The 15,873-nt window shown below is 33.4% G+C and overlaps 1 protein-coding gene across 1 annotated transcript; it reads left to right on the top strand.

Moving 5' to 3' along the window:
- The first annotated feature begins 242 nt into the window (after nucleotides 1-242).
- tgds (TDP-glucose 4,6-dehydratase) lies at nucleotides 243-14,721 on the top strand. Its single transcript, XM_088913537.1, has 12 exons — nucleotides 243-569; nucleotides 1,113-1,179; nucleotides 2,249-2,317; nucleotides 3,303-3,393; nucleotides 6,703-6,845; nucleotides 7,690-7,788; nucleotides 8,850-8,909; nucleotides 9,005-9,048; nucleotides 10,095-10,260; nucleotides 11,402-11,460; nucleotides 11,989-12,086; nucleotides 13,983-14,721. The coding sequence occupies exons 1-12, from the start codon at nucleotides 484-486 to the stop codon at nucleotides 14,066-14,068; spliced, it is 1,068 nt and encodes a 355-aa protein (XP_088769663.1). The 5' UTR covers nucleotides 243-483; the 3' UTR covers nucleotides 14,069-14,721.
- The last annotated feature ends 1,152 nt before the right edge of the window (nucleotides 14,722-15,873 follow it).

Raw genomic sequence — 15,873 nt, 5'->3', positions numbered from 1 at the left:
AAAGCCCAAGCAGGCCGCCAGCTTGAGACGTGTCAGCACTGCCGTATGGGGCAGGAAATAACGTAAAAAACTGAACGAGGATATTCCATCAAGAAGAAGTTCCTTAATATTTTTATTTAGCTAAATAAATAATTTGTCCTAAATGGATTGTCATGGATTCAGAAACTGTTTCTCGCCTTTATTTACACAATTATATTCACTAGAACTAGAACAAAATATTGACCATAATCCCTTGCAACAAGTTTGTTTTACGACGTGCCGCAAAGCCCTTTGAGTATGTAAATATGGAAAATGTAGCGGTGATATAATTTTTTAGGTCTAGTTCTAAGACCTAAAACTAGGATACGAGAGTGCCTTTGTTTAACCGAGTTGTGTATGACAAGCCATCTGTTGTGGAAAAGTGCTTTACAACTGTTTAAAGAAATGTATTGATGTAGCAGGAGTAAGGACTAAGGCCAGGGAACTCTGGCTTCTTTTGTTAATATGTCTGTAGCTAAACGTCTGCATCAGAAACACGAATTCTCTGAATTTAAAAAAACTGTGCTGGTAACTGGAGGAGCGGGTTTTATGTAAGTATTAGCTCTTTGTGATTCCTGGACCAAAACAGCAAAAATGAAAGAAATTAAAGCTTCAACCCTTTAACAAGTCTGAAGTTAGGAGCTCTAAAAACCGTAGACGTACTCCTATTAAAAGAGGAAATAATATATGAGTGCATATTTCATTTGTAAATGCATTAAAATAGTTTTACTGATATTTAGTCACGAGAGTAATAATAATAAGATAATTCATAAGTTTCTAATAATACATTAAGCAAGCCTAGTAGAATCAGTGCCTGTATGCCCCCTATACCACGTCACCACAGATCTCAAGAGGGCATACGTGTTACAATGTTGACGAAAGCAAAGATGTTTTCTTTTAATGAAATGTATTGATGTCCAATAAAAGCACGTAAGACATATTGAAGTTCGTTGGGATAGAATAGTATTTAAGACAGCATGCATTTTGCGGTTATTCTTGTTCCGTAATATAAATCTGTGGCTTTTAACTGTTTGCTGTAACTGGCATAGTGCATTTATTAGTATAGCTAAAACCCTGTTTTCTTTGTTTTCTAGTGCATCACACGTAGTTATCTCCCTTGTTGAAAAATACAGAGATTGGCTAATCATCAACTTAGACAAGGTAATATTGCTTCTTTGATCTGTAATGGCATAAAGACATTTAAAGACACTACACATTTAGAACTACACAAATGGCTTCTCTAAAAACATCTCCTTCCACTTTGTAATTGTGGTGCCAGAAATTCTATAACCTTTATGATCCCTCTCTCAACTTTTCTAGGATTCTGACTACTCTGGGTCACCCTGCCACACTTACCTCCTCATTCATCCTTCCATGTTCTAACTGCTTTATAAAGTACAGGGTCACGGGGAAACTGTAACCTGTCCTCGTGAGCAACAGGCACAGAGCAGGATACACGTTGGACGGGATGCGTGTCCATCCCAGTGCACACAGACAAACACTCACACAAGGGCAAATTTTCCCAGAACCCAGTTAACCGACCATAGTGTCTTTGAACTGTTGGAGGAAACCATAACACCCAGAGAAAACCCACGCAAACATGGGGAAAACATACAAATGTAATGTGGACACCTCCTCATTCAAGCTTAAAAAATATACGCCTATTTTAACCCTCATCTTACAGAATATAAGTTTATATATGCATATGGCCATTTTCTTTGATAAATTTTAAACAGTTTACTTACCAACAATTTTGGGTGCCCTGATGGAGGCTGTGATGAACCAAGTCATGTTCCTGTGATTCTGATCTTATAACTGGGAATAAACAAGTAATGAAAGTCTATATATGAATTAGTATTATTTACTTATTCTAGAGTGTGTGGATCTTTTCAGATTTGTACTTTTTAGTTTGGGTTGGGGGCAAATACAGCAATGAACCTGTATATTTTTGTACCAATTTGTTTGCTTACATTTGCATAGTGGTTTTCATCCCAGAGGTGTTTAAGGTGAATTATGGAATACACTCATTCATTATTATTTTTCTTGTATGACAATAAAGAATGTGAAAATTGGATAATGGCCCAGATCCAGGATAAAAAAGCCCTTAGCATACTGTTGAAAAATAATGTTTTTTTGAGAAGCAATGATCATTTAATTGTTAAATTTAGTATGGAATTTCAATTAAACTAACATTGAATCCTCTTGTGCATGCTTTTATTTACTTTTGCAGCTAGATTACTGTGCAAGCTTAAAGAACCTTACTTGTGTGGAGCAGAGACCAAATTATAGATTCATCCAGGTAAGAGTGAAATTCACAAACAGAATAAGTTACTGTTTAGATTTACTGTTTAAATTTTATTGGAGAGGTATCTGAGAAAGCTAGATGATGACAGGTTCTAAGAGTATAAGTTTTGAAATTACCATAAAAGTGTTTTCAAATGAAAACAGGTGAAAAGTTCTTGATGGATTTAACTCAGTGTGTAACCTATATAACCAAAATGCGCAGTCATGTAAAATCAATTTCAGTGATCGCGCAAGTGATTTTTAGTTGCTAAAAATATCTTATGTTTTTGTAACATTGTTATCTTGTTTATGTTGCTGTGTTGTAAAATGCTTTGAATGTGTTCGATATTCCATTTTTGAAACTGTAATATGGCTTAATGTCAAAAGCCTTTATGGCAATGAGTAGTTCCCACCCCTGGTCCAGGAGGAACACTGTCTTCTGATTTTCTCTTCAGCTGAGTGCTGTTTGATTTCGGTTATTTATTTTGGGGCATATATGTTACCTTGAGTGTAAAAGATCAGAAAGCATTTATAATTGGTATCAACGCAATCAACTGCTCTCATTCAGGTGTGTTGCCTGAAAAAAAAACCCTCTGCAAAAGGAGAGAATGCCCATTGTGGGAATAGTGTTCGATACAGCGTCCTTCCCACTTATGTCTGTTCATCACAGATTGACAAAACTAGTAAGAATTGTTCAGTCAGTAATAATGGCAATCAAGTTGAGGACTGGCTGCATAAAATTCCGTTTACTGATGCTGTTGGAAACCGTAACCTTGAAGTTTTGGTACTCAGGACTGACTGAAGAAACAAGTTAAGTCTAAATTAGCGAGATTCTCAATTAATTCATCAATTAGCAATGAGATTTAACGCTCAGCTGGAATGAAGAGCAGAAATGTTCATCCTGCACGAGGGCTGGGAACCACTGGTATAAACCCTGACTACCAGTAAATCTCTAGCCTTCACTGTTTTTTATCTTTATTCTTGATGGTTTTTCTTTGCAGAGTGACATTTGCGATTCATACTTGATAAACTGCTTGTTTGAGACAGAAAAGATTGATATTGTCCTTCATTTTGCAGCCCAAACACATGTGGGTATGTACAGTTTTTTTGCTTCTCAGAATGTATTTTTATAGGTTTTCACCTTTTCAGGTGTAGGACTATTGTATTTTAAATGGAACATCATTTCATCCATTTTTGTTTGTCATTATTTCATTATTATTTAAGGAACGTAATCTGATCTTAGTTATCTGAATGATTAAACAAGAAAACAAGAAATATGGACAACATCAAGTATAGTGTGTGCAGTTAGTTCAAATTGTGATTTCTGAAATCTTTTACACTTAGCCCAGACAAATCCATGAATAAACCCACTTTATTAAAATATGAAGGGTTTTAAAATTGTTAAGCGTCCTGAGTAATTATCATACTATTAGACCAGCTGTATAAAAAAACAGATTTTTTCACCATTGTTGATTAATGCATTTTACTTTCATAAAGTAAAACAATCCCAGTAACATTAAAGTTTCAGTGACATTTTAAGTATTCTATTATTCTATCTGGAATTGATTAATATACAGTAAATCTCATGGTTATCCTGAGATCAGGAAGAGAGACTATTGCTTTAAATCGCTTCAGTTTATAACTTTGCTATTTACAGTAAGTAAGGAACTTTGGGTACTTAGATTTGTGTTTGTTCAAACAGTTGGATCTTTCCTGCTTAATATAATGAAAGAAATGAAAGCAATGGCTTTGGAAGATGTTACTGAAAATAATATATAAAAAATAAGAATATATAACAGTAAGTGAGACTTTTCTGCAACTTCAAATTACTTGTGTTCACTAGCACTTTGTTTATGTGATTATCTGGGACTCAGATCTGATTATTACTTTCTTCTGATTTATTTCTGAGGCTAAAAAGTCATATGGACCACATGTTATTTGCTTAAGTGGCCTTAATCACAAAAAAGCTCCTTTAGAATAAATGTGATACTATGAACAATTACTGCTTAGTATTTCCTCTCCATTTTTGGCAGGTAGCACTGATGTGTATTGTGCTCTGTTTTTAGCCCATGTATGTTCAGAGCTGGTCTCATTGGAGTATGATTATACAGTTCTAATTGCTCTGAATATTTTGAGCTGAATTGTACAGCTTTGAAACCTTTGCCATTATTTTTGTCACAGAACATTCTAAACTACTGTTGACAAATCGGATACTACATATTCTGAGACACTATAAAGTAGGGCTGGGCGATATGGCCAAAAACATTATCCCGATAAAAATTTTCATATCAGTCGATATCGATAATTATCACGATAAATGTCAAATCATTATTTCTTTCAAGTTTAAAGGCAGATTTTTTCTCCTGAGTGAAAGTTGAAGAAACCAGACAGTTAATTGGTAAATTAAACAACTCTTTATTTTAAGAACACAACAAACACTTGCCAAACAGCAGAAACATTAAACAAATCTGAGGTAGAGAGTATTCAAGTCTTTTTTATGTCAAAATATGCATGAGTAAAATTTACAAAATAAATATCTTAATAGAAAAATTAAATACTGCAGTGTGATAAAACACACATAGAAGATGGCTCAGACAGACTGCAATGTTTAAAGTGCTCTGTTTTATGTCTGATCGTAAAAAGCCAAAATATCTCCAAATTACCGAAGTTGAATGACCTTTTCTGTCGACGACGTCATCGTCCTTCAAGCTGGTCTTTGGGACTACATTTGCTTCAGTGTCGCTCATTTCTCCACTCTAACTACAATCCTGTCAGCCACCACCGTGTGGGTAAACAACACCACGTCAGCTGCCCGGTCTGCAACACGCACGCTCACTCGCGCAGTATTTTGCGCAAAGCATAAACATATATATCGAACATTTATCGAACATTTGTTAAAAATATCGCGGAAAATTATATCGCGATAATTGTTGTTATCGAATTATCGCCCAGCACTACTATAAAGTGTATACAGTGCATACAGTGTAGTAATTCTAAGGGTAAAGAGTAAGCTTGGTATTATTCAAGTATTATGACAATATAAAGTTGATTTATATAATTTTTTAGGGTTACAAAAGTCACAATGTAAAAATATTTAAGATTTCCAAAAAGAAATGTATTGAATATTTGTTCATATATACTTTCACATTTTTTTTGTTATCACCTGTCCAAAAAGAGTAATTGTACTTTGTAACCTGTTAACTTGATTTGATTGGATTGGTGGCTGACAGATGTAGTTTTCTTTTGTATTTCCATTTACAGACTTTTCTTAACACATACTATAATTAAATTTAGACATTTGTGTTATTTAATTAAAAAAATAGATTGTATACATGAGTTTATGAAAATTGAATGCAAAATATAAAAACATTAGAATACAAAATACATGTATAAAGGCCACAAGGTTTAATTTTGGTGATGTTATACAGTTTTAAAAGGTAATAATTGTTGCTAATATTAACTGACCATACTCCTTTATCTTCTCAAATTGAAGTCAAAGGTTATTCATTAAAGAAACAAAGAATTAGCTTATCTTAATTTTTAAGATAAGCTAAAAGTTATTATTGTATATGTTTTGACAGATGCTTCTTTTTTTCCAAATTATTGTTTTGCAAATTAATCATCCTTCAACGCATAATAAATAGTTACTACTGAAAATGTTTGTCAGTGTTTTTGTTATAATTAAGTGTGAGCCACTAATTTCAGGGAATGTTTTTCATTAAGGAGAAGAGTGAGAATGATTCATTAAGACATGATTTGAGCTTGTTGTTTTTCATTTTACTAAGTGAAGAGAATGGTTCATATTCTTTCAATACAGGGACAGTTAGGGAGAATCTAATTATAGTGTCTGTCTTCTCTTAAGGTTTGAAAAAGGTTCTATTAATGTCTTTAGCTGAAGAATGGTGATGAATTATATTTAAAAAAAAGTTTTAAAGTATTGTTTTTTGTTCAAGAATTGTTTTAAAGTATTTGTTAACCACCCCTGTCATATGTACATATGGTGCAAGTTCCATTGGCTAATTTAGGAAATGTTAGTAGAAATGATCAGATTCAAAACAAATTAAGTAGATTAAAATTCTTTACGCATTTAACAACAAAGTTCCCTTATCCTCCTAGAAAGTCGGTTATTTCTTGACAGCATTTGGAGCAAAATAGCTGTGTAAATTTTTAGCTACTGTAAATGTTTGGACAGTTTATTTTGAAGTACTGTATTCTGTATGCGTCATCCAGCATTGACAGTGTGATATTTGAAATACTGAAAAGAATTTGCAGCATTTTTTAATTTGTATAAAATGTTTTATACTTATTTTGCTGGTATGGTTCTTTTAGTTGCATTTATTCTTATGACTTGCATACTGTGAAAAAGATTTCAACACGCTACTTTTTGTTGTTTCTTTTCAGATCATTCATTTTGGCTTTCCTCTAAATTTTCGCGTGTAAACGTTTATGGTACTTACGTGCTTGTGAATGCTGCACGTGAAGCTGGAGTTGAGAAATTTATCTACGCCAGCACGGATGAAGTTTATGGAGACAGCCTTGATGAGGTGCATCTCTTGCCCTGAAACCTTTTTCTCTTCCTGTGGAAGATGTGACTGTCCTTGATATTATCCAGGACAGCTGCACGTTTCGCTCTACTCATTGCCCCTTTTACTTTTAAATACTGATTTACTGAAGGCAGATGCAGAATAAATCTAAACTTTGATCAAACCACCTGTGACCCATTTCAGAACTAGTACGGCTGTCCACTGGGCTGACATGAGCTCTCGGAAAATAGAGAGGTGCTATCACATTCATCCAGCTTTTGCATTTGGATTTATTCTGAGCCTATGTTTGGGATTGTGTAAGATTTTATTCTATGTGGCAAGACGCAGGATCTTTTGTTTCCAAAAGTGCAAGGAGCTTGTAAGATTAGTTGACATATTGAGATTTGGACTGTGGGGAATATGGACATATCAAATGCGACAGTGACATTGAACAACTTCGTGCAGCTCGGAAATAAGTCTCCTCCATGCCTATAGCCCATAAAGGATACACAAGTGGTGGTCACTATGTGCTGATATAGCATCCTCTGGTGTGCACTGTTGTTATTTTTTACGGGAATAATCAAATAAAATCTGAATTCCATCTTATGTACACTCTGTGACATTAATTGGTATTAATATAATTTAAGTTCCAGACACCCAAATGGGTTGCCCTTGAGTGCAAAAACCTTTAAGTTCTTTTGATTCAGCAATCAAATATTTTTTTTTACTGTAGAATTAGGATAATGTTAAATATATGTGGAAACCATTAATTTTATTATAATTTTTTCTGTATCAGCTGCTATAGAATAATAAAGCCTTGATGTTTTCCTGTTAATAAAAATGTGAAATAATGTTACAATTTTAGGAGTTTGATGAGTCATCCCCAAGAAGACCAACAAATCCGTATGCAGCAACAAAGGCAGCAGCTGAACATATAGTATTGTCACACTGGAAAAAATACAAGGTAATGATGGTTTTAAATTTAAATATTGTTTAATGCTTTTGCAATTTCAGAAAAAAAGGTGCTTTTATGTTTCTTTCCCCATGCACATGAATAACGTCTCTTTTTATAAACAGTGTTGTTCATGGAACACTTCACTTAATTGAAACGATTAATAAGCTTTAATGTGCTTAAAGCTTACTAATCAACAACATTCCATTTGGTAAATGTACCAATATCCATAGTTTTTAATCCTGTTAAGTGTGATTAAATTAACATTCTCTGTCAGTGCAGTAACTTGAGGGATATAATAAGGTAGAGAATATGAATTCCCTGGGACTTTTGGCATACATGTGAATTATACATTGCCTTTATTGACATTTGTATTAAAATGAAGTTCAATGTTAAATTGTGAAGATCTTTTGTTTTTATCATATTTTGTGTATTGACTTCAGTTGCATTCAATGAAGAAAATAGTTTTTAGGAAAACAGGTAATTCCATGTCAGTTTAATCTGATTTGGGCATGGATATCTCCAAAATGTATTACATACATTAGGAGGAATGTGGAGAAAGTTATGTCAAAAAGATTTTGAGATATGATTATTTGAAGCTTGATGTTTTTAAGATCTGGGTTTAAATAAACTTCTTTTAAATCATTGTTACGTGATCTATATACTCTACATGAAAAATCTTGGTGTCATTTTATAGCTCTTAGCATGCCTTTTGTTTGCAAAGGTCTGAAAGTTCGAGGTCATCGAAAACTCACATGATTTTGCATGGAATGACCCAAACATCATCCATTATATAACTGCTGCGTCCAGTTCAAGATGACCCAAACATTCCATTCAAAGAAGCATTATTCTTCCAAATATTTGCCTGTTTAATATGTTTTTTTAAGATAGTGAAGTTCTCAGTGCAAAAATATCATGTCTATGTGGACTCTGGGTATATTGTTTTTGAAAACAAAAAGTAAAATTTAATGCATTTGTATTTACGAACTATAGATATATGATTAAGCAAACTGTATTTGATAGATTGAAAATGGCATAATTGTGTGCTTTTTTTTGCTGTCTTATTTATATAGTTCCCAGTTATAGTGACCCGGTGCAGTAATGTTTATGGACCTCATCAGTATCCAGAAAAGGTAAACTTTTCTTTATCATTTATAATTTGTAATTTTGGTTAAAAAAGACAAAACGCTAAGACTTACCCAGTAATTTGTGTATGTTGGTTTTAAAGGTCATTCCAAGATTTATATCCCTTCTACAAAGCGACAGAAAATGGTAAGTTACACTGTCTAGGCACAGTATATGTATAAGTTTCTTATAACTAATTGTCTCTGGTCACTGTGAATTAATACATATTTGTATTACTTAAAGTTGTTTTGTTTAAAGGTCCTGACTCTGTGGTTTAAAATCCTAGGCTCTTTTTCTAAAAGGTTTTACCCTGGTGTTCTGGCAGAACTTCCCACTGGCCTTTACCAATCATTGTCTCCTAATAATCCCCATTTATGACTTGGCATCACTACCCTGTTATCCTCCTCACTCATACCTGATATGTGGTAAATGCACTGGTGCACTTTGGCAGATGTCACATCATCCAGGTTGGCCTACACATTGGTGGTGGTGGAGGAGAGTCCCCATTACTTTTAAAGAGCTATATAAGTGTAAGGATTATTATTATATCTATAACGCACCTGTGGGAAATCAAGTGGTGCCCTATCATAATTTGGGCCCTGGATTGACTGGGATTGAGAGGCTTCCATGATTTGTGTTTGACTGACCGGTGTAGAGGACAGGAATGTACCTACATGTGCATACATTACCAGTTAGTCACCGATCACCAGCCCTAATTTAGGATGGGGAAATATAGGCCCTGCTATAGCTCTATATACTAACATATATTGGATATAAAACCTTGAGTTCTGCATCACTAAACTGAACTCGAAACTAGAGGGACAGAAGCAATATTGGATTTTTGAAAGATGGATCCACTCTAAATTAACTTTAGCATTTTATATATGATTAAATGTTAAGGATTTCACATGATTTAAACTATTTAGGAAATAAATTATGTTTAATAAAAGTAATGGTTTCAAAAGGGATTACAAGTTATTTGCAATATAGCAGCACATGATGCCTGTGTTTTGTGTTAAGAACAGGACATTTTTCTAAGGAATTTGAACTTCGTGAACTAAAATATGTGCATAGTGCTGTCTGTTTTCTGTATACAGTAAATCTTTGGGTTGTAATAAAGAAATTCTGAAAGGGATTTGTAGGTCTTACTTCTGTAATGTCTAGAAAAACTATAACCATTTAATGTCTTCAAGCTTTGTCCATGGCTCGGGTCGACAAGCACGCAACTTTCTGTATTCTGCTGACGTCACTGAGGCCTTTCTGACAGTTTTGGAGAAGGGGGATCCTGGGGAGATTTACAACATAGGGACCAAATTTGAGGTGTCAGTTATCCAGCTTGCCAGAGAATTGATTCGTCTGGTAAGTAAAATATTTACAGTTATTTACAGGTATACTTCTTAAGAAGTTGAAGTGCAGGTACAGGCTGCTCATTTTATTACTGTAACCACAAAATATACTGGAGAACCTGGACTTGAGAAACCATGAAAATAAGGAAATTGTGTCTATAGAATAGCTTCCAACATATTTTTGATTAAGTGATGAAATCCTATGGACATTCTTTAGATTAAAATTTGCAACTGTCGGTCGTTTTGTACTCTGTGAATCATTTAAAATATTACTTTTGTGAGGCTCTATCTTGTGGTTTTACCCCCCACAGTCAGCTGCTTAGTGGTAGTGACTGAGTTTTAACTTTTGAGAGATACATTGGGCTTGTGGTAGCAAGATGTAGTGTTTGTTCCAAGTATTCTATTTTTATCTCTGTATTGTGTTCATGGAAAATAAAATGTTAACCGCAAAATAACTAGGAAGCGCCAAGTTCATGTGTTTCATGCCAGAAGATAAGATGAATGTAAAAGGATGTTTCATAAACAGAAAGAAGTGTTCTTTTCTGTTCAAAACCCTGAATGTCTCACATATTATTGATCTGTAAAACTTGTGATTATTGACTCTCCTGTACTTGCATGGTAAGTTCCAGCATGACCTTAACCTAAAGCTGAGCACAATTAATCCTATATAATAAGGAAAAGTTGTGAAATTGTTCTGACATCAGTGTTCTGACAGCACTGATGTATTTAAACGATAATCTCTCTTATAACATCTTAATATGTTGAAAAACATTATATTTTCTAAATTGTAGTACAGTATAAGACATCCTTTTGATAAATTTGTTCTACTTTAAAATTGATATTGTAATCCACTCCTTTAAATTTATATTTGTCTTCTATTTGCACATAGAATACACTGAAAGAAGGAGCATTATTTCATTTGCCAGTGTAAATTGCATGTTTTTTTGTACGTCCATAATGAATAATATGTAATAGACATAAAATGCATAATGTATTTTTTATACTACACATGCATTATAATGTAGACATTGTATACATTGCAGTATGTGTTTTTTTTAAACATTGTGTTTTTGCTCTCATCTTTGCTCAAATCTGCAGTTTATAAAAAGGAAAAGTAAAAAAAAAAACATTTTTGTGACACTTGTTCTTTTCAGGTAAAAAACATCTCTAATGATTCAGAAATTGATGACTGGCTCGATTTTGTGAGTGACAGGTAAGGTACTACTTCTGTCATCAGACAATAAAAATATAACCATGGCTTACAGAAAAAAAAATAACTGCAGTAGTCTAGGATCTGTGAGAGATGGTGTTCTGAAAGATTCTGTCAATATCTCTTTGATAAATTAATAATCTCTTAGACATTCTTTCCATCTCTCCCTATGGGGATGGACTTTTTAAAAACGTTTGTGATTCACCTCACATTCATGAGGCAAAACCAAAGGTGTAAGTACAGTACATGTTATGAATACCAATTCCTTTATAATATGACAAAACTGGTGAATCTGTCAATAAGATATATAGGCTACCCAGACATCGTGGGTAATTTTGAATTTGGATTACATACTTCTATTATAATATTAATGGTATTTTTAAGTGGAAGGGATAATTAAGGTCATAATATGAAATTAAGGTACCATTTTCAGATTTGTTTACTGTACATTTTTCTATTCATGACTAGCTTTGTATTCTAATTATTTTGGGTATTAATGATGTGTTAATTAATGCCTTTTTTTCCTCTTAGACCTTATAATGACTTGAAATACCCAATGAATTCAGAGAAGCTGGAAAGGCTTGGTTGGAGACCAAAGGTTTCCTGGCAGGAGGGGATCAAAAAGACAAGTATGTGCTGTGTTTTTATTTAATGGAAACTTGTGTGCTCTTTGAAAAACCCATTCACCAGTGCCTTAACTGGAGTTTGTCAAACAAGTAGTTAAATTAAAAAGAGAAATGTCACCATGTGACTGAAATTCCTACAGCTTCAATTGTCCAGACTCACATATTGCTTTGTGAGGCAGGGAAGAAAATATGTGTTTTAAGCACATGCTTGTCAGTGCATATTTGTGCAAAACAAAGCAGCAAATCACTACATATTCACCAGCTTGCCTCAAGAGTATAGAGAGGCATGGGTAGAACTTTTAAAATCTGCAATGACTCCAACTACTTTATAATCCGAGTCTTATTTTCAGTGGTTACTATATGGTCCTATTGTGAATTATGGTGAATACTTTTATTATACTTACAAAGTATACATTTGATAAAGCAAAGAAAAATAATTTAAAACAATAATTTTATGCTCATTGCATGCTTTTTGTACATAAAATGAGAGAACAAAAAGACTTCTGAGACATGAGGCCCAGTTCCACTATAACAGTCATGGCTTAAACTCCCGTGACTTGGAATTTTAGCACATCAGTCACATTTTGTGATTGTATAAAAATGTGTGTAAAGTTCCATTTAACAAAAAGATGCTCTGTTTGTTTGCCTTTGGGCTAAGTTAACCCATTAGTGCCCAATAAAAGAGATAAAGACATCTCTTTTCCTGTGTTTTGATCCTCTTTGAAGGTTCAAAACATGAGAAGTCTTTTATTTTTAAATTTAACAGTTGGCTTAAGCAACAAATGCTGTTTTTTTTCCAAAAAGGTTATTTGGTTGTCATACCAATTTGTTCAGTCATTAACTTTAATTTAGATTTCCATATGAATGTGTTGTTACTGCCTGCTCTAACTAGTCATTATGATTTTCTAAATGTTTTCTAAACATTTTAATTTTAGGGGTTGCAGATGGAAATCTGCCATTGAATATCGAACTCGACACTGAATCATACATTTCAGTTTACATTTTGCTAAATGTATGTATTATTAGTTAGATTAATACACTCTCTAGAAGTCCTGTTAGAGTATTTTGAATATTAAATTTATAATTGTATTTTGAAATTTAAAAAAAGTTTTAACTTTTTAACTAAACCTATGCTGAATAATGTTTTTGTAATATCCCATAACAGACGTGCATATTTTATTACATTAGGCTGATTTAGAAAACAACCTGTGAATGTTCACAATCTACTTTGGCACATAAGTGGCCGAAGCCAGTGCAAGTACAACTATAGATGTGAATGGTTAGATGTTTAAAAGTTCTAAACTTTGTCTGAAAAAACACTTGGAACATTTTTTATTTTTTATTTTTATTGTGCACCAAAAAATGCAATAAAAACAATCCTTTTAATCTAAGGGCATTTTCTTGTTTTAACTCATCTAATTATCATCAGCATATGAGCGAATATCAATTTAAAATTCTTTGCCTCTTGAAACTAATAACATGCCTGTGATGCACTTAGATCTCGCAAATTAAATATTTCTCAGAAGATGTGACTGTTAGATAACTCTCCACTTTAATTTTTTCAAATGCTAAAAAACCTCTCTCTCCCACTGTGACTAAGTGATTTCAAGCTGCTATAATTCTACAATTAATCCACATGCACAAAATTAAGAGATAATTGACGGTTATGACTTCAAATACCTTTTGTCAGACTTTGAAGGAAATTAGCAGGTGTCAAAATCAGCGTAAATAAAATTAAAGAATGAGCATTTTGTAATAATTTTCCTACAAGTAACAAAAATATAAAATTCAAAAAGTACCAAACCTATCAATAAGCCCACCAGTAAAATGGTGGGGAACAGCATGGAAAAGGCAGAATGCAGAAATCTAAGTTCTTAAATATTGTTTTTTGTGTTTTAGTTGACTGGTACAGCAAGAACCTTCACAACTGGCCAAATTCAGAAAAGGCTCTGGAGCATTTCCCACCGCTTTGTATTAAAAACTAAAATATCAAGATGGATTCAGAGAAGAATCTGAAAAGTCTTTCACATGAGATCTGAAGCATCTGAAGCTAGACCTTGAAATTAAAAAAAGTGTAACATTTTGATGATCTTTTGTATGGCATTTAAAGTTAAAGAACAAACATATGATAATCAGTTGTATATTTGTATTTATTACATACTATATATTGCACATACAAATGTTTTCTTATACAGAGATCTATATTAAGATATTTATGTGCTATACTGTGCTACAGCTTGAGCAACTATTATGGGAGTTTTTAGATTGACTGTATCCATGTAAATATGTATAAATGCTCAAAGATAGTCATATTCTGTAGTCTACTTCTTTGTACTGTATATTGAAAGTTAATTTTTTAATACATTACACTGTTATTTTGTTTCTTACTCAGTTTTCTAAGCTGCTTCTGTAGTTTTTCTACCAATTTGACTTGTTCAATTGTTTGCTTGTAGCATCATGTTATGATCCATTATTTTTCTTATCCTTGATTCTGATCTTATTTATACTGAATGTGAACTACAGTTTTCTTGGATCATTTCCATGTTTTCCGAGAAAGACGTTCACTTAACTGTAATGCGCTAACTGTAAAAATTCTTAAATCAATCTATTTTTATGAGTAAAAGTGTTATTTAGCATCTTCTAACACATGTTTTTTCCTTAGATAAGTTTTTGTTATTTCCTCTGATTTGAAATGGCCAAATATGTATTTTTCACATCTTGGTTTGTACCACACCGAGGGATAAGGAGGATGTGTAGGCAATCTCCTCTGGCCTGTCCAACTTCAAACTGTTTATTTTTCCCAGTGCATAAGGCAGCACAGCCCAGAACAGCACAAAATCACAGCTTCAGCACAGATGGGAGGAGAACCATATTTCTGAGTGACAGTGCCACACGTCCCCCAGGAGACTATAGAGATCTCAGCATTGGTGATAGCCACAGTTGACACTTGCCTTCTGGGGAATGTGGTTTCAGACAAGAAACTTCATCTTGTTTGAACCTACTAACACTGTATACTATACAACTGAGGTGTAATCTGCTACCTGCACTATACATGTTCATGCTTATTTTTAATGTTTTATATCATCCATATAAAACATTTCTCTAAATTGAAGCATCAGATAGTCCAGATAAAGTACTGTGATGCAGTGAGGCTTCATTTGAAAGACCTCATTTTTTTAATTTATGACCTTTGTCTACTGAAAAAAGATTAGTAATGTACATCCACTGTATTATTTTATGGTTTGAATAAAGTACAGCAAGAGCAAAGTTCAGAACACAATAACATGTGGGAAAGCATGATATAAAGCCCTGGAAACTACAGTAAAGGAGAACAAAAGGGGGTTACAGCTCACAGACTCCTGGATGCTTTGTCAAGATTAATAAACTGCAAAGCAAAAGGAAGTAGAGGTGAGTAGAAGAGCTTTTCAGGACAAATCTTATACATCTGAAATTGCTTGCACATAATAGAACTGGGATCTTTTATTTCTTTTTTTTAGGTCTTGGTTGTAAATGCACATTTTTTTCTGATTTATTTATACTCTTTTAATGTCAAATACTGTAAAAAAATCTGGATGTCACCTTAATTACCATTGTGTATTAAAGGCAGCTAAACACCAGAACCACATCAGGGTGAAGAAAATCGGGGAATTGTGTGAAGATATAAGGTAATAGATTATCAACCTCAACCATCTGTGAAAGCTTTAAACAAATCCATGAGTCATCCCTGTCTTTAATCTGTCCATCATCTAGATGTTCACAAAAATGACGTTTTTTTTCCCCAAATGTGTAG

Source organism: Atractosteus spatula, chromosome 4, assembly GCF_055471065.1.
Source record: "Atractosteus spatula isolate fAtrSpa1 chromosome 4, fAtrSpa1.hap1, whole genome shotgun sequence".
In the NCBI taxonomy this organism is placed as follows: Eukaryota; Metazoa; Chordata; class Actinopteri; order Semionotiformes; family Lepisosteidae; genus Atractosteus; species Atractosteus spatula.
Note: the sequence above shows the minus strand (reverse complement) of the source record. Positions and strands in the feature narration are given on the sequence as shown.